This window comes from Syngnathus typhle, linkage group LG6, assembly GCF_033458585.1.
Source record: "Syngnathus typhle isolate RoL2023-S1 ecotype Sweden linkage group LG6, RoL_Styp_1.0, whole genome shotgun sequence".
NCBI lineage: Eukaryota > Metazoa > Chordata > Actinopteri > Syngnathiformes > Syngnathidae > Syngnathus > Syngnathus typhle.
In genome coordinates, this window is record NC_083743.1 from 14,737,438 (window position 1) to 14,757,472 (window position 20,035).

At 41.1% G+C, this 20,035-nt stretch overlaps 1 protein-coding gene across 2 annotated transcripts in view; it reads right to left on the reverse strand.

Moving 5' to 3' along the window:
- Positions 1–4,938: 4,938 nt before the first annotated feature.
- LOC133155718 (alpha-2-macroglobulin-like protein 1) overlaps positions 4,939–20,035 on the reverse strand; it is a 54,437-nt gene continuing 39,340 nt past the window's right edge. For both annotated transcript variants that reach the window (XM_061281238.1, XM_061281237.1), the window contains exons 25-36: positions 19,500–19,581; positions 17,403–17,559; positions 16,985–17,059; positions 14,397–14,559; positions 13,880–14,076; positions 13,582–13,797; positions 10,503–10,621; positions 9,899–9,989; positions 9,735–9,803; positions 7,757–7,862; positions 7,548–7,589; positions 4,939–5,493 (exon numbers count right to left, since the gene is read on the reverse strand). In XM_061281238.1, coding sequence (XP_061137222.1) covers positions 5,471–5,493; positions 7,548–7,589; positions 7,757–7,862; positions 9,735–9,803; positions 9,899–9,989; positions 10,503–10,621; positions 13,582–13,797; positions 13,880–14,076; positions 14,397–14,559; positions 16,985–17,059; positions 17,403–17,559; positions 19,500–19,581 — 1,340 coding nt within the window. In that variant the 3' untranslated portion in view covers positions 4,939–5,470. The remainder of the gene's footprint in view (positions 5,494–7,547; positions 7,590–7,756; positions 7,863–9,734; positions 9,804–9,898; positions 9,990–10,502; positions 10,622–13,581; positions 13,798–13,879; positions 14,077–14,396; positions 14,560–16,984; positions 17,060–17,402; positions 17,560–19,499; positions 19,582–20,035) is intronic.

Here is a 20,035-nt window from a genome sequence, read left to right on the forward strand (position 1 = left end):
GCACGCTCAAACATGGTGAATAAAAACTCTTGAATCTTGAAAACACAGCTTACTCAAGAAAATGGCAAACACACCAAAAAATTGCATGAAGCTGTGCGTACACATGAAAGCAAGCCTTTCTTCCTCAATCAATGCAGAAATGTTGGCGTACCTGACTCACCACACTGTAGAAACACAAAGTAGTATAAACAGTGGTTACCACTGAGAGTAATCAATCTCCCCTGGTTCCTCTCAATCCTTGTCGGTTCATTGTTTGTTTGCTGAGTCAAGTCTGATAAATCCTGTCTTGTTTGCTGTTACTTTGGACATCGTTTACATTGTGCTTTGTTTTCCTTTTTTGTTTCTTTAATTACTAATTTTTGAGAGGCTCACAAGCTTTGCTGCCCTACATTTGGGTCCTCGTTGATACATAGGGGTGACAAGCATAAAGCTATATATGTGTTGTTATTTGCAATCAAACTTCATTCCCTCATTTTTCTTTGCAGTTGTTCTTTCAGTTTGACCTGTTCTCACACACACCATTCTTTGCTTTCTTTCCTTCTATTTTACCACGTTTGCTTCGGCCGGCAACTCTCACGTCTGAGGGGCTTTTTTCAACTTGAATCCGACAAGTGTATATATCCACCACACTGCACGTTCACCTGTCTAGTCGCACACAGCCCCATAGTTGGAAAGCTGCCAGTGAATGAGAATGACTGAAACCTGAAATCCTCAAGTTGGATTTACGTCTCAGTGTGTTTTGTTTGATCTTCCAATTCTGCTTGTTCCCTCTGCCCTCCCCTTTTTTTTCCGGACCCCAGCTGAATGTCATGTGTAGAATACGGTTTCCCTTTTATAAAAAACAAACAAACATAGGATTGACTCCCATATTTATGAAAGGAGATATTTGTCTAGTTTTACTTTTCTAGAGAAAAATACAGTACTGTTAAAAAATTTAAAGCGTCATTCTATTTGATTTGATCATAATTGTATTCTGTATGATTACCATAAACACTGCCCTTCAAAATAATGTTTTGCCACAGAATATTAAAAATATTTGTTCAACATAAGATGAATATGGGACAAGTTTTTTCAAAAACTCAAGATTCAAGAGTTTGAGGGTGCCAATATGTGTGTATTTGATCAAGGATGATGTTTTTTTATTTGACCCATTTTTTATTTATCAGTAGAACATGTGACTGATGGGGGTTTTGATGCCCAACTGCATCATGTGACATCCATTATTCAAATGACTTGACAATGTGTAGACGTTACACATTGTTTTGAATAACAGATAGCTGTCTTTTGTAAAGCTAAAAGAAGTAACACGTGTAGAGCAGAGGGAAAAAACAGCAGTTGGTGAGATGAGAGACACAAGCTCCACATGGCAAGATGAAGACATCACGGAAAACAACATATGGGCATAACATTACAGCCCTCAGTCATGGACATTTATATGAAAGGACTAACAATTGCCCCCTCACAGCTGAAGCCAGAGGGCAGCTATTTTAAATTGCCACTTTGACTGCAAACGTCTGTTATTTTTAGGTGTGTATTTCAGGCTAGAATGGGAGCCTCTCAAAGAACAAAATTTGCAGTTTATATCAAACATTCTGAAGAAACCATCTCTGAATCCTGACTTTCAGAGGTTAGGCTTTCGCACCATTTTTTTGTCCTGGTGGGCTTGTTTTTATTTAATTAAGAATTATCTTTTCAAGTTGGGGTGGGTTCAGTGCTCGCTAGTGAGTAAGTAGTCATTGGGCACTCAGTAGAATAATGAGGAGGAAATCAAAGCAGCTGTGTAGTATCATAATGTTGACATTAAGTGAACACAAAACACGCACCACTCACACACACACGCACACACACACACACACACACATGCGCGCACGCACGCACGCATGCACGATCATTAGATCTAACCACGTGTTAAAGACAAGCAGATATAGTAATCCCTTGCTATATAACGGTTCACTTTTCACGGCCTTGCTGCTCACTGATTTTTTTTCACAGTGCATTGTGTTATAGATACAGAAGAAAAATGCACTACAGATTGGAGTCAGGCCGCAGCGGCACAGTCAGAGGCGCAGTGAAATAAGCGTGAGTCACAATTTGTCCTACTATACCAGGGGTGGGCATTTAATTTTTACAAGCGGCCACATGAAAAACCTGAGTTTTTCTTCCATTGTAAAATGCACTAAATAATTTATTTTAAATAGCTAGTACTGGTAATTAGAAGAATGCAACTATTCTGTCTGTATTTATTCAAGATTCAAGATTCAAGAGTTTTTATTCGCCATGTTTGAGGGTGCCAAACAAGGAATTTGACTTCGGTAAATCACACCCTCTGTTTAAAAAAAAAAAAAAAAAAAAAAACATTTAGGTGACTAACAACACAGAACATGTGAAAAATGGCAAATATTCCCAAACATCCCCTGATCTTAAACCCCCAAAAGGGCAAGGAAAAACTCAAAACTCCAGCTACGGAAAATGAGAAACCTTGAGAAGAGACCACAGATGGGAAGGTCCCTCTTCCAGGATGACCAGGGTGCAATGGATGCAGAGAGGACACATAGTACAAACAGTGTAGACAAATTCAAAAAAGGTGTGGCGAGCAGGATGTTATTGCACAGTAATGACTCTGAGACGCTAAGAGTGGTGTGAGTTCATCAGAGCAACAGCCTGGGGGAAGAAGCTGTCTCTGTGTCTGCTGGTTTTGGCGTTCTGGGCTCTGTAACGCCGTCCGGAGGGGAATAGTTCAAACAGACTGCCACCTGGGTGAGAAGGGTTTGTAGAGATGTTCCTTGCACGTTTCCTGGTCCTGGACAGGTACAAGTCTTGGATAGATGGGAGGTTGATTCCAATGATCTTTTCTGCAGTCCTGATTGTCCGTTGCAGTCTGTGGTTGGAGGCCGATCCAAACCAGACAGTGATGGAGGTGCAGAGGACAGACTGGATGATGGCAGTGTAGAAGGTCTTCAGAAGCTCTCGCGGCAGGTTGAACTTCTTGAGCTGTCTCAGGAAGTACAGCCTCTGCTGGGCCTTCTTCCGGACAGAGTCTATGTGGCCGGTCCATTTCAGGTCCCGAGAGATTGTGGTTCCCAGGAACTGTGGAGAGAATAGTATAACTGCGGATAGTGAGGGGTAAAGGTGGTGAAGGGACTCGCCTGAAATCCACTGTCATCTCCACGGTCTTGAGCGGGTTCAGCTCCAGGTGGTTTTGGCTGCACCAGTGGACCAGTCGCTCCACCTCCTGTCTGTACGCAGTCTCGTCACCATCCTGGATCAGTCCGATGAGAGTGGTGTCGTCTGCATACTTCAGGAGCTTCACAGGCGAGTCACCTGAGGAGAAATCATTGGTGTAGAGAGAGAAGAGCAGTGGGGAGAGGACGCACCCCTGAGGGGCTCCTGTATTGGTGGTCCGGGTGTCAGATGTGATGCCCCCCAGCCTCACACGCTGTCTCCTGTTGGTCAGGAAGCTGGTGATCCACTGACAGGTGGAGGCAGGCACCGCAAGCTGGATGAGCTTCGGTTGGAGGATGTCAGGAGCGATGGGGTTGAACGCCGAGCTGAAGTCCATGAACAGGATCCTGGCGTACGTTCCTGGGGTGTCCAGGTGGTGCAGGATGTAGTGCAGTCCCATGTTGACCGCATCATCCACAGACCTGTTTGCCCGGTAGGCAAACTGGAGGGGGTATATTAAGCTAAGTGAAATTGTGGTGTATAGGTCAAATAAAAAAACAATAATTAATCAGTACAATTTATTCTTAACTTCTTTAACTTTTCCTCAAATGACAAAACCGCTGCATCTCTGGGTGTGAAGTTTGATAAAAAGTCCTTGTTGGGCTTGCAGTTTTGCTAGCAATGCATCAGCCTCTGTTGCGCGCGCTTTATCAGACAGATGTATTTTTCCTCATGCTTGGTCGTGTAGTGGCGACTCAAATTATATTTTTTAAACACAGCGACCTGTGTACCACGAATCAGGCACACGGCTTTACCTTTCATTTCTGTAAAGAAATACTTGGCAGTCAATGTCTTGTTGAAAACACGGCACTCCTTGTCAACTTTTCTTTTCTGAGGGTCAGCACACATTTTGAGGGCAGCATTACTTCACGCTGTTCACCTTCATACACAGCTACACAGAAGTGTGACGCCTTTCAAAATAAAAGCAAAACAGTTCTATTGCACGCACGACAGATTTTTTTTAAAAATTAAGTTGTAATCAAATGTAATTTATAATTGGCCTCATGCGGGCCGGACAGAGACGCACAAAGGGCCGGATGTGGCCCGTGGGACGTATTTTGCCTAGCCCTGTACGATATAGTACGTACTTTGTATTGATTAAAATTATTATTTTACTGTAGTTAATTGTAAGAAAGCATTTACTTCTTTGTTAAACAAATGCTTGGGCCTGAAAACAGGTTTTGTTCTTTGGTTTCAATGTTATACATGTATAATAATGGTAAAAAATAAAGGTTTCTATGGATTTTCACAGGTTCTTTTCGGAACATAACCCCAGCATAAAACGAGGGATTACTGTATTCCAAACATATCAAATGATAAAAAAACGGATTCCTACAAATATTTTTATCTAGACCGATAAGAACAAAATGTGATTGAAAGGGCAAAGAATGAAGAAGGATCTGCTTATGATTCACAACACACAAGCTTCTCTTTGAAGGATGGTTGAGGTAATGTCATGGCTTTGGCTTCTATGGCGGCTTCTGTAGCGGGCTCACAAAATGTGTTCCTTAGACAAGAGGGGGAATGCTTGCAGAGCCGCATCATTGAAGGACACGGCAGCCTCCATATCGCCCTCCTGCAGGGCAGGCCAAGGAGTTGCTGACATGACCAGCATGTTCACCAGCAGGACTGTGTAAGAAGGTCGTTAGTCACCAGACATTGATGATGAGGTCACCACGGAGTGCAAGGTGCCTGAATGGAAGTATGCTCCCAAAATGAATAAATGCCATTGTTTATTTTATTGTCCATTTTATTTCATGACTGTTACATTTGTGTATGGTACTGTATTGATGAATGTAATCTACTTTAAAAAAGAAAACTACAGAAATATTAAAACACCCATACCTCCACTAATACATAACGTTTTTTTGTTTTTGTTTTTTTTCCTACAGATTGTTTTTTTTATACAGCTGTTGGTACCTTGTATGTATCATGCTCCACTTTGAGTTAAAAACTAAAATTAGTCAATCCTATTAAAAGTGTTACAGAGCACGGTGTGATTTTCATGGTTCCAGTGGGTTAAAAGCGTTAAAAAAAGATTTCCAGTGTTGAGGTGAGGCAGCAAAAACTAATAAGTGAATTCAGATTTTTAAAATAAAGGAACACAGAGAGGCAAAGAACATTGTTTGCCATAGCAAGATTCCCTTTAAAATATAAACATCAACGTTAGTAAAAGTAAGTAAAGACACATCTCCCAAGTTTGAGGAACATCTTCCAGATATTGAGCTATGTTGTCTCCTCTGTTCATTTAAAGGTTGTTGATGACGTCACCTGGAACGCAAAAATAATTTCCATTATTCTTCGGTTACTATGTATGGTCACGCAGATGATATGTTGCAGAGCGTAACCAAAATGAATGATCCCCTTTTGATAATTATTACAATTTAATTTTATTGAAATTCAATTTTAAGCGTGGAACCTTGACATCACGCGTATTTTTGATGGATTTTGCATCCGTCCGTCCATCCATCCATCCATGTAAAAGCAGTAGTTGTAGTGCCAAAATGACAATTTTTACATTGAATCCATGTGATGCGAGTCTGTATCGGAATCAGCTCATTACAGTCATGAGTAGACTCGGCAGCTTAACGCCTTATTTCTGTTTCGTGTGTTTACGCTGTCTGATTTTAGTGCTCGCTGAGCGTGCAGATATGATTGTACTTTAAAACGTTGGGCATTATTCAAATCTTCAGGAACTCACAGACTGAGGTTATTCTGAATGAAATGCATTTCTTACGGCCTGGAACATTTTTTTCCTGTTGTTTGACTTTGGGGCTTCAATTTCCACTACAGCAGGGGTGACCAAGTCACAAAGATCTACCCGCTAAATATATATATATATAAAAATTCCCCTCTCACCCTCCGCGGGTGGTCTCCCACTCCAAGCTCGGGTCCTCTACCAGAGGCCTGGGAGCTTGAGGGTTCTGCGCAGTATTTTGGCTGTTCCTAGCACTGCACTCTTCTGGACTGAGATGTCTGATGTTGTTCCTGGAATCTGCTGTAGCCACTCCTCCAGTTTGGGGGTCACTGCCCCAAGTGCCCCAATGACCACGGGCACCACCGAGGCCTTCACTTTCCAGGCCTTCTCAAGCTCTTCTTTGAGGCCCTGGTATTTCTCTAGCTTCTCAAGTTCTTTTTTCCTGATGTTGCCATCGCTTGGTATTGCTACATCCACTACAACGGCCTTCTTCTGCTTTTTGTCCACCACCACAATGTCCGGTTGGTTCGCCATCACCATCTTGTCAGTCTGGATCTGGAAGTCCCACAGGATCTTGGCTCGCCCGTTCTCTGTCACCTTAGGGGGTGCTTCCCACTTTGAACTTGGGGCTTCCAGTCCATACTCTGCACAGATGTTCCTGTACACTATGCCAGCCACTTGGTTATGACGTTCCATGTATGCTTTCCCTGCTAGCATCTTACACCCTGCTGTTATGTGCTGGACTGTCTCAGGGGCCTCTTTGCACAGCCTACACCTTGGGTCTTGTCTGGTGTGGTAGATCTTGGCCTCTATTGCTCTGGTGTTCAGAGCCTGTTCCTGTGCAGCCATGATGAGTGCCTCTGTGCTGTCCTTCAGTCCAGCTTTTTCCAGCCATTGGTAGGATTTCTTGATGTCAGCCACTTCACTTATCTGCCGATGGTACATCCCATGTAGGGGTTTGTCCTCCCATGATGGTGTCTCTAGCCACTCTTCCTCTGTTTGCCATTGTCTGAGACATTCACTGAGCACGTCATCCGTTCGGGCCTTTTCCTTGATGTACTCATGGATCTTGGCTGTTTCATCCCGAACAGTGGCTCTCACACTCAGTAGTCCTCGGCCTCCTTCTTTACGGCTAGTGTACAGTCTCAGGGTGCTGGACTTAGGGTGGAACCCTCCGTGCATGGTTAGGAGCTTCCGTGTCTTGACATCTGTGGTTTGGGTCTCTTCCTATCTGATGACTGGCAGGGCGTAGCTGTTTATATATATATATATATATATATATATATATATATATATATATATATATATATATATATATATATATATATATATATATATATATATATATATATATATATATACACCACTCATTTTTATACCCTTTCTTAAGTTTAAGATTAAAAATAGGGTTCTGACAATTGGAGGGAACTCGCGAGCTAGCGTGTTTGTGTTGTGTTGTGTTGTTAGCGCTGTTGTTTGTACACGTGTCAAGTGCGAAAAAAAATAAAAACATTTTAATATCACTCGATCGACCAATAGTGGCTTGGCAATCGACCGGTCGATCGCAGTCGACGTATTGGGCACCCCTGCACTACAGTATACGATAAACAAGATCCATGTGACTTACTCTCTGCACAGGGGGATGTGTACTCTGTCACAGCTACGTCACCTGCAAATACGATTAAGACAATCATAAGTGATCTGGAGAGAGGAAATTCAAGTTTCATCACAGAACAAGGTAAGGCAGCACACACATAAGAATAAATGTTATAAAATGATGCCCTATAAAATTACATTAAGAAATAGGACAGACATTGTAACAGAAGAGGATCTTACTTGTCTGGTAGTAGTCGTACACCTTCACCACAGCTGCTTTCAAGTTCCTGACCGGCACGTCCTGTTCCAGTGTCATGCTGTAAACCACCGTCTCACCTTTCTTTAGCTGCAAACAGAAACCACACTCCACTGAAGGGGTTTGCGCTTCTATTGTGGGCTATTTGGGTATTGTGGGAACAGAAATAGACTCAGTGGGGTCCATGCATGACATTGGCCGTTAAACTGCTTGATGCAGTTGGAGACCGCCTTTCCCTCCAGAGTGTACGTATGTCCTTGTACGCCCCCCCCCCCCCACCAAGAAAAAATGACGGGAGTGCTATTAAGATATTTTTAAGATGAAAATGATTCTTCACTCCATCCAGCCATCCATTTTGTGAACGGCTTTATCCTCACGAGGGTCGCAGGCGTGCTGGCAGTAGGCAGGATAAGCCCTTAACTGGTTGCCAGCCAACTGCAGGCAACATATAGACGAACAACCATTCACACTCAACGCCATACGCATGGGCAATTGGGAGCCCTATATCGGCCTACCATGCATGTCTTTGGAATGTGGGAATAAATGAGAACACGGAGGAAACTCACACGGACGTAGGAAGAACATGCAAATGCCACACAGGAGGGCCGGAGCTAGAATCGAACCCACAACCTCATTCAATAAATTTATTCCTACAATGATTCATAAGGATTGTCATGGCTGGTGCGTCACAACACCCGCGGCATAAACAAATTTTCCGAAGAGCCAGGGGGCACGGCAGGAACATGCAGTAAGGCATAACGTCTACCAAATACACTACCTCGCTGAAGTAGAAATTGCCCCGCCATGAAAATGTGCCCATCTTTACGCTGACCGCGGTTTACGTTCTACATTACCGACTTGTCAGATGAGTACAGGCGGAGCAACTTCACGCATTGAAATGCACAGAGGGCCGCGATACTCCTCTACTCTTTACAGGTGAACTTAATTTGACTTATTTAAACTGTTTAATGCACTGTCCAATTTTCAATTCTTTTTGCACAACTTGCTCTTCTCTAACAAGGGTTTGAACTGCAAAATTCATGACACATAAATGGATCAATATATTCGCTGGTTCCAATAAAATTAATATTGAAAAAACTAAATTCATATGATACATAAATGAACTAATAGATTTCCAAATTAAACAATTGAGGTGGCACGGTGATCGACTGGTTAGCGCGTCCACCTCGCAATGCAGAGCTTCCAGGTTTGATTCCGACTCCTGCTTTCCTGTGTGGAGTTTACATGTTCAAGTTCAAAGTTCAAAGTCACTTTATTGTCAATCCCTTCATATGACCAGACACACAAAGAAACCGAAATTTGTCTCCCCGTGCATGCGTGGGTTTCCTCCAATTTCCTCCCACATCCCCAAAACATGCATGGTAGGACAATTTAGGAGTCTAAATTTCCTCCCACATCCCAAAAACATGTTTGGTAGGCTGATTGAGCATTCCAAATTGACCCAAGGTGTGTGTGCGAGTGCGGATGGTTGTTTGTCTATATGTGCCCTGCAATTAGCTGGCAACCAGTTCAGGGTGTCCCCCGCCTACTGCCCAAAGTCAGCTGGCTCGAGCACACCTGTGACCCTTATGAGGATAGGCATTTCAGAAAATGGATAGATGGATGGACAGCAATTGATCAGCAGTACTATTCCATTGCAAACAGGCTTCAAACAAGATATTTTTACACGGGAGTGGCCACCAAGCGTAGAGTGTGTCACAGAGTGTCATCAGCAGGTTGTAATAGAAATGCCATCATTGTAAATTGTCATGGATCAAATGCCTGTTGTAAACTTTGGTGCCTAACTCTGACTTTGGCAGAGTGCAAGGGCTTTATTGCAATGATTACACATTATAGTGGTTGCATTGTGTTTCAGTTTGAAATGCTTTTTAAGTTAGGAAGACCCACTTTGCTTTCAATTGAGTACATTTAATAGATGGAAAAAAACAACAACGTTCTTACCCCGTCCAAGTAGATGTTGATATAACCTTCATCCAGGTCTACACGCTTCACTGAGCGGTCATTCTTCAACTAGAGTATCACACAGTAGACTGCTCTCAGCGTAGTTCAAATGATAACAGTTGATACAGACATTTGATTGTTGAAGGAAACAAAAAATAACTCACTGACTCCACAGAGCTTTTTTCCAAAATGTGTCCCGACAGGAGTTTGATGTTAACGATGACCATGTTCGTCTCCTCTCTCCTGCCTTGGTAACTGCAAACACATTTTTTACTCTTCAACTCTTGATTTTATGGTTGATTTTACGATGTGTCTTAAGGGACACAGCATCCATTAACTACAGAAATGCTTTCAAGGGCTTTTGTGTGCATATGATCACAGGTGTCAAACTCAAGGCCCGGGGGCCAGATACGGCCCGCCACATCATTTTATGTGGCCCGCGAAGACAAATTATGCATCAAATTTGTGTGTCATTACTAGAATTGCAAATTGCCTTCACTTTTAATAAAATATATATATTTTTAAATAGTTTTTACTCGTCTGATTTGAAAATGAGTTATTTGTCAGTTTGTTTTGTAGCTTTTACTGTATATAATATGAGGTGCTCATACATTTATTTGGGTTGACAGTCATAATGGCCCTCCGAAAGAAGCTAGGACTACAATGCGGCCTGCAAAAAAATGAGTTTGACACCCCTGCATTCAACATTATTCAACAAAATGTTAAATGACTAATGTGTTGAAACAGAAGACATGCAGACACACTTACCTGGCATGGACAAAGAGGATGAGCTGCGGCTTGCTAGAGTTGCACTTTGACATGGTGTTAGCTGAGATGTTGAAAGCGGAAAAGTCAGGAGGAGGGGGGATATTGTAATGCATGGAAATCTGGAAGGTGACAAGACCAATATGCTCTTAAAAAACACCATTATCTCGCAAATGCACAAAGTTTAAACAAGACTATCAAAAATCAGGGGTGTAGTAGGAATCAAATCACTACATGGCCTTCAATGTTCAATCTGTTCAAAATAAACCTAAATATCTAGCTTTAATAAGGGTTAAGTAATAAACCCTAAGAAAGTCATTTGTTCAGGGCCTTTTGCAGGGCCTTTCTAAGCAAAAACTTTTTTTTTTTACTTACATATTTATTATACAATACTGTATATACAACTAAGAATTCATTTAATGATAAACTAATGTCCATTTCCAATTAAAAAAACAGGACAATATTTCAAATTGACAGTGCACAAACAGTAAATTATTATAATTCAGTTCCTGGTTTGGAGGTCCATAATATGAGAAAATAGGGATCTACCGATTGTTGTTTTCCATAGGCAAAGCATTTCTTTTAATTCAACCCAATTGACCGTATTTTCCGGACTATTAGGCGCACCTAAAAATTTACATTTTACGAAAAAAAAACACAGTGTGCCTTATAATGCAGAGCGCCTTATATATGGATCAATTGATGAATTTGTTGATCCATACTGGTACACAGTGCTCTGCCAAAATGTTTCAGTACGTTTTAGTACGACTAGTAAATTACAAGGTCGCATCGCTTCCCAACATTACGGCAACTGTAGTCACCGAATAGCTGTTGTACCCGCGAGGCTATTTCATTTCAAAATAGGCTGCTCCGTAATGTTTCGAGTAAATTTACGGATTGATATGGAAGGGAAACATACCGTTTTTTTCCGTGTATAGTGCGCAAAATTTTACTAATTTATTGTCCTAAAATCCGGGGTGCGCATTATACATGGGTACAAAAAAAAAAAAAAAAAATTTTTTTTTTTTTAATTTTTATTTTTTATTTTTTTTTAAGTCCCAATGATCGTCACACACGCAGGGAGGCAATGGGTCCCATTTTTATAGTCTTTGGTATGGTCTTAACTAGGCTGGATGTAATTTTTTTTGTTGGCGTTGATTTCTCCGACTGCCCGTAAACGCACCACCGCGCTTCGTGCGCGCACGGGACAGCAAACGAGCAGGTGATCGAGCAAGCGTCTGATACGAGAGCATTGCGGTCGCATGGAGCGTGTTTGAAGTGAACAGCAGAGAAGAAAGGCAAAGTGTTGTGAAATAAAATGCACAGAACGGATGCGCAAGACACGTCAGCTATATAAAGAGCGAGAGTTGTTTTCTTCCTATTAGTTTCAATTCACAGTTTAATTAGCAGTTTCAATCAGCAAATAACAAAATGCGTATTACAGGTAATATTTTATTTCACAACACTTTGCCTTGTTCCTTTGGTCTCTGCTGTTCATCCTAAAACACAAAGGCGCTCTTTAAGCAATGCGACAGTGAGCGCCCGGCGCGCTGCGGTTGCGCGACCGCACCAATTAAGCTCCCTGCGCAGTGCGCACTGAGGTCCACTTAAATTTTAGAAAGTACATCAGGACTTTAAAAATATCTTCTAAATTTCAGCGACGGCTCTGTCACAATAATCGGCCAGCCCGGTGCAGTTGGGCGGTCGGCGGCGCGCTACGGTTGAGCGTTCTCTCGCACGCTCTCTCTCTCGCTCTCGCACACACGCAAACCGGATATCATACGGAGGCCGCCATTACAGATGCGCAGAACGGATGAGCAAGACACGTCAGCTATATAAAGAGCGAGAGTTCAGTTCTCTACCTAAATCCGTATTACAGGTAATATTTTATTTCACAACCCTTTGCCTTGTTCCTTTCTTCTCTGCTGTTCACTTCAAACACGCTCCATGCGCACGGAGCGCGGTGGTGCGTTTACGGGCAGTCGGAGAAATCAACGCCAACAAAAAAAATTACATCCAGCCTAGTTAAGACTATACCAAAGACTATAAAAATGGGACCCATTGCCTCCCTGCGTGTGTGACGATCATTGGGACTTAAAAAAATAAAAATAAAAATAAAAAATTTTTTTTTTAAAAAAAATTCATAAAAATTCGGTGCGTATTATACATGGGTACAAGCTTTTTTCCAGCATCAGCATGCTATTTTTAGGGGTGCGTACTATACATGGGGGCGCACTATACACGGAAAAAAACGGTAGGTAAGCAGTACCAATGTGTTAGATCGAACTTTAGTCAGTTCCGATAATTTTATAGGAGATCGTTTGAGAAACGCGATTGTTTACACTCATGTGAGATTGCGAGCTGAGACTCATGGGAATTTGCGGATGGCTAATGCTATAACGATAGCTGCTATACGCACCAGGCTATTTCACGTCAAAATAGGCTGCTCTGTTAATGTTTCGAGTAAATCTACGGATCGATATGGAAGGGAAACATAGGTAAGTAGTACCAATGCGTTAAATCGAACTTTAGTCAGTTCCGATCATTTTATAGGAGATCGTTTGAGAAACGCGATTGTTTACAGAGGGCTTGTTGGTTATTGGCTAGTGGATGCATACCGCAACCCTAGTCAACCTCAGTTTGTTGCAGTATAGCTTCTATTTTATGCGCCTTATAATCCGGTGCGCCTTATATATGGACAAAGTTTTAAAATGGGCCGTTCATTGAAGGTGCGCCTTATAATCCGATGCGCCTAATAGTGCGGAAAATACGGTAGTCATATTTCGAGTACTGCAGAAATGGGATAATATTTACTGTTGAGTATGTAAGGTGTTCTATATTTTTTGGGTGTTTTTTAATGGTATCACCACGGCAATGTAATGAGGTAAACAAGAAATGATCTCTTATGTCAGCCCTTGAGTATCTGGGCTCCAATTTTGGAACCACGATCATGCATGGCTAACATTAGGTAACTAACACATACGTAGTTCTTGAGTATTAACCCAATATTCACCTTCTGGGATACAATTACAGATACAAAGCAACTGGTAATTATTTGTAAACAGAAGAGGTGATGTAATACCTGTGCCAGAACACAGCTCGCTCCCTCGGCTTTAATGGCGTATTCCCCGGGAACATCGCTCAATTTCTCCTCCTGGTACAGGAGCCGATTGCTCTGGTCCACTACGAACTCCTTGTTCAGACCTCCTAATGATGTCACTGTCACTACAGTCCTGCCCTCAACGCTGTAAGTGGCAGCACCGTATTTCGCCAGCGCCTGGAGGGCGACCACAGTGTCCTGAGGAATACAGGAGGACAGAGTCAAGAAGTCTGCCCAGATGGTAGAAAATTCTCCCAATCCTGCTCGCAACTTTTCCTACCTGTGTGGAAGAGAAGCCTCCGTACGGGTTTTGCTGCTGTGTGAGCCAAAACACAATGCTAGCGCTATAGTCTAAACCAAAATCTGGCAGAGTAGGCCCGGAGAGAAGCGCCAGCAGCACATAGGAGGTGATCTCCACTTCCAGAGAATCCAGTCCTGTCCCAGAGGCCCCTGCTCGCTTCCAATGGCGGGTTCTCCCTGTCATAAGAACATTAGTAGTCTAATTGCATCAGATGGGGTAGCCAACAAACAATTCAATGATGAAGCCAACTGCAATAGAAACTACAGAATAGGGCAGCGTAAAGATTGCAATGTTAGAAAACTAGGCTTTGAATGATATTTTCAGAGCTACACTCGTGTTAATGATTGTAAATTTTAATTTAGTCCTGCACATACATATAGCTGTTTCCATCTAACAAAAATGTCTTGGCATGTGAAGGAATTGACAATAAAGCAGACTGTGACTTTGAAATGAAACAAGATTTGAAAGTGATCCTGTGAGTAATGACGTGAGGTACCCTTTGTACTGGACTGCTGGTGCAAGTAAGTGATGAGTTTCTTCCTCATCTCTTCTTCCCGAGCCAGGGTGAAGGTGTAGGACATCAGCGCTGTGGTGTACAAGTTATCCAGCTGGTTGGTTGCCTCCTTCAGACAGCCCAGACAATTCTCGATCATAGGATCCTGTCATAAAACAAACACAGAAATCTAAGGTCTCAACGGTGGACTCACAAAGTGACGGCTAAATGGATCTTTTTGAGTGAGAATTTATGACAATCTGAGAAAGTTTCTCCTCTCACAAATTGGCAGCTAAACTGGGTGAAGATCCGAAGCCACTGTCAAGTAACAGGGAACACCAATTTAAAGCCAAAACGTGAACAAACAGCATTAAATCCTGATAAGCCGCACATACATAAAATTAAGCCTGGGCGAGTACTTATACCGATACCAATCCCAGACTTATTTATTTCAAGACATCAGTAACCTCAACGGTACCAATACAGGTATTGTTCCCCCATTTTTCTAACCAGGCACTAGAAATTAGAAGAATAAGAAAAAAATCCCATTCATTTCATGAAATGTTAAGAGAAATTGAAATAATGGATTGATAGGTCTCTATTTAAAATGATCTGCAAGTGTTTTTTTTAGGGTGGGGTTGGGTTTATGTATAAAAGTAGTCGTGGTATCGGCAGTTGGTATCAGTGACCACTGTACTCAAGATTGAGTACTTGAATGTGTGTGCGCGCGCGTGTGTGTGCGTGTGTGTATGGGTGTTATTTTTAATGGCTTTGTGATAAAGTGCTGCCTCCACAAATGAAACTACATGCCATGCTGTCTTTCTGGGAATTGTGGGTCAAATACGCTTCACAGTTACCTCGCCTTTTTAGACTATGGGCTCAAAAAGTCTATACATCTTCCATTATAAATGGGTTATTGGTGGTTATTTGCTCAAGAAAGTACATTGATAAATTTAAAGTTGTAAAGTCACTGTAATGTGTGATATTGAAGTATTTTGACAACAGCTTGTCACCAACCTGTTGTTAATTTGGTGAAAAATAATGCTTAGAAGTTGAAAAGAAATCAAATGGCTAACTTTGATTTAACCAGCAGAAACGTTGAACAAATACAAAAATAACGAAAAGATTTATGACATTTCCCCAATTTTATCAAATACCAATCACTCTTGCAGTGAGTGCAAACCAAGCACTGATATCGCATTTAACATTTACATTCATAAGCATCTTGCGTTATACTCTATGAAAGATTGAAGAGGATCCGAGGGAATCGTGGCCAGGAGGGCGTAAACAATGAACAGCTAAAAACACAGCAGGCAAGGTGTGATTAACACAAAAATATCCACCTATGTTGCCACATTGAAAATGAAGACCCAGTAAAAACAACACAGGAGGTTTGCAGTCAACTGTTTGCAAAATAGGAGTGACGTCTGTAGTGTTCACAGCAGATCTGAATATACCGTAATTTTCGGACTATAAGTCGCTCCGGAGTGTAAGTCGCACCAGCCATAAAATGCCCAAAAAAGTGAAAAAACCCCATATATAAGTCACTCCGGAGTCGCATTTTGGGGGGCAATTTATTCGACAAAATCCAACACCAAGAAAAGACATGAACGAGCAACAACAGGCTAAACGATACGGTATGCTAACGTGACAAACACAAACGAGGAGCTGAGAACGGGCCTGACGTAACATTCAGTTATTTAAAAAAAACTATTACATAAATAACACGTTTATAAAACCATCTGTGTCACTCCAATTCATTAAATCCATCGATCGTCCTTTGTTAATAATGCCGTGTGCCCCGCCGCAGTTCAAATTATCCCACAGGCCCATACAACGATATATAAACTATATTTTAAATAACTATCACATAAACAACAATATTATCAAATCATTTGTGTCACTCCAAATCATTAAATCCATCGATCAAATTTCTCGTCTTTTATCGATCGTCCTTTGTCAACAATGCCGTGTGCCGCGCCGCAGTTCAAATTATTCCACAGGCCCATACAACGATATATAAACTATATTTTAAATAACTATCACATAAACAACAATATTATCAAACCATTTGTGTCACTCCAAATCATTAAATCCATCGATCAAATTTCTCGTCCTTTATGTCATCCTGGTGACAAAGGACATGTCCAGAGGATATGGCGCATTAAAGTGTTAATTACTTTATTTGATTTTTTCTCTCTATTCTTCATGTTTTCAATATGTTCAAGATAAAGATATTAAAGCATGTGAAATGATGAACTATACTAAAAATAACATGTGAATCGGTCAACTATACTTGTAAGTAAGTGAGTGATGTGTTAATGATCAAGTAAAAATTTGCGAGTATAAGTCCCACCCAAACTATGAAAAAAAAAAAGGCGACTTATAGTCCGAAAATTACGGTACTGTGCCATATATGTCTAGCGCCCCTGGTGGCGAAGTGTGGGGCCTTCGGTCAAGGGTTGGGGTACAACAGAGAACGGGGTTGCGAGTGCGGAGGTGGCAATAAAGTACAAGACGATCAACACATCCAAACGAGACATCCTTCTTTCATTCTTTAATGGGACCCGGAGATATTAAGTCTGACTCACTTTAATGTCGGTGTCCAGTTCCAACAGGGCGGCGACGACGTAAGCCGTCAGGGACACATCGTCACTCACTCCTCCCTGAAGGGATATTGAAACATGCATGCATTCATACATTTACAGGGTTGGGAGGGTTATTATTAAAATGCATTCCGGTACTGTTACTGGTTAGTTACCTATTAAATAATGTAGGACGTAAATTAATCCAAGTACCATAATATCAATATAATGTAACTTGTATACTTTTAATTACTTTTGGATTCCTCTATTACAAAATATACAAATTATGCCAAAATAAAAATAAATATTGCTCATATATGTATAACATACAACAGATAATTGATTACTTAATTTCAGTTTGTTTTCAGTTCAGCCCAAAGACAGGCTCTTATAACCCCAACTGGTTATAAGCTGGCGTCATCACCTTCATGCCATTGTGGAAGAGTTTCCCCACAGATCTGATGCAGCCATCACGTCCCTGGTTTGAGTACAACCACTTTTTGGCATCCAAGATGTGCTTGGGATCAACAAAGATGTAAGGCCTCGCTCCACCAAATGACTTCATCACAAAGGAGGTCAGCCTAGACAGAGACACACACACTTTTAAAAACAAATCAAAGCACAGAGTCCCTGTGGCGATAGCCCCAAAATGAACCCAGCCATAGGACAATTACGTAACAATCTTGTGTGTAATATGAAGCCTCTGGGCTACAAGAGAGTTCAGCTGAATCAGACAGAGAGCAGCAACATTTTCGAGTACAAACAAAATTATTCACAACATCAATTAAATGTCGTAATGTGACACTCCAATATCGTTATGATTGCAGAAAATATTCAAAGAGAAATGAACAGAAATAGTAGGTACTTGGAATCAGTGTTAGGTTTAAAGGTAGATCGGTTTTTGCACAATGTTTAAGGGTAGATCGGTTTTTGCACAGTGTTAGTAAATAAGTAAAAGTGTAGAAATGTAGAGGGAGGCCATGAGGCAATAAAAGACGAAAAATAAATCCTCCATTTTTAACGCATGCTTGGTCCCTTGAAAGGTGCCATGTAATGTAAAGTTATGTTATTGTGATTATTTGTTCATATACGTAAAACCCTTGTAAACCTGTCTGACGTGATGAGCGCAGTCAAAGTTGTTTTGCCCACATTACATTGGCTCCTTCATGCAAGCTGTTTTCTCCAATCTTTTGTGGTAAATATTAATGTGATTGGATGCTTGAGTCCTTGTTTCCAATAACAGCCACCCCCATACATACTCACCAAGTGCCAAACTGCCCAGCATTCTTTTAGCAAAACCAAAGCGTTTGTTAAATCCCCCCAGGCGATGTGCTTTAAGCCCATTAAGAGCAAATATTAACATTTTCTGGCAGCAGCCTCGTAAAGTAAATGGCTAAAATGTTTTCTGGTGCCCAAAAAAGAAAGATGTGTGTGCATTATGCCTTCCTTGGCTGCCATTTCTGGTTTCGTATCAAATTAAGCGTGAACTTTAAGCTGAATAAAGTCACCGTCAAACAAAGCACTAAGTACTTAAAATGTTCTGTAACATCTGATGCAACTGCACCGAATTGTGTGTTACATCATTTATTCTGGTATTTTGGGCCTTTTCAGATCATCATCAACATTGATTGTGACACCAGTGACAGGCTCAAATACACTCTAAATATTATTGTGACAGAAAATAAAAGTGAACTACTGGCAAAGGAATTAATCAAACTTTTCAATTATCTACAATGTAATAGCAGTCATCTCTACGCAAATTATATTAAAAACAGATTGATAAACATTCCATTCACACATGAAGTAAATTTCAGGGAACCAATGTTGAATAGTCAAATATTTATACGTACATTTCATTAAGATTAGTTGTGCTTAATTAGTTCATTGTTTATTTAAATTCTCCCAAAATATCCCTCAACATTCTATTTTGTATTCATAATACTTATTTGTTTTATTGTTTTATTTTAACAGTTTCGTGCTTTTTATCGTCCAGGTGCTCAAAAACTGTTTCCACAACTGAGACAGTGTTTCTTATTTTTGATCCCCCAAATACCAATTACCGTATTTTCCGGCCTATAAGGCGCACTGGACTATAAGGCGCACCTTCAATGAATGGCCCATTTTAAAACTTTATCCTTATATAAGGCGCACCGGACTATAAGGCGCACCATTAATGCATCATGTCAGATTTTTAATCCAAATCAAATCATTCTCCATTTTATCTTTTTTATTTCAACTTCAGACGGAACAAATTACTTTATAATCATAAAATAATGATCCATAGTCTTTTTGAGTCATGATTCATAGTCTTCAGCGGGCCACTTATGATTGATTTCATGACACAATGCTTTGGGCCAGTTTAAATTTAGGAATTTGGTCCATATATAAGGCGCACCGGACTATAAGGCGCACTGTTGGTTTTTGAGAAAATTTTAGGTTTATAGGTGCGCCTTATAGGGCGGAAAATACGGTATTTTAAATTGTTGAGACAAAACACCTTCCACCCTGCTTTCCAACTTACCAGGTGTTGCCAGATGCGTCGCTCTTCCCAAAGGCGCTGTAAGAGCCATCGTCATGCTTGTAGGTGAGCTCCCTTTGGTATCCTAGAACACACCGGTCAAATTCTCTATGGCAGCCACGCACATATATGCCCTAACCGATTTGTGCTTCATTCATGCAAATGCATGTTTGACGCACAAATCTAATCTTTGTAGGCTACAAGAATTTGTGCATAAAAGTTAAATACAACTACCGTTTTTTTCCGTGTATAGTGCGCAAAATTTAACGAATTTATTGTCCTAAAATCTGGGGTGCGCATTATACATGGGTACAAAATTTTTTAAATTTTTTTTTATTTTTTTTAGAAAACAAAACCAACAACAGGACTGACCGACAAAGTCGTGGAACAAAAAGACAGGGTGACATTACCAAAGACAGGAACAGAAACCAAACAGACATCATGACAGTAACACATGCAATGATCCGACGGTGAGCGAGGGGCAGACAGGACTTAAATACAAAACACATCGATTGAGGTGACACAGGAAGAGAGGGGCG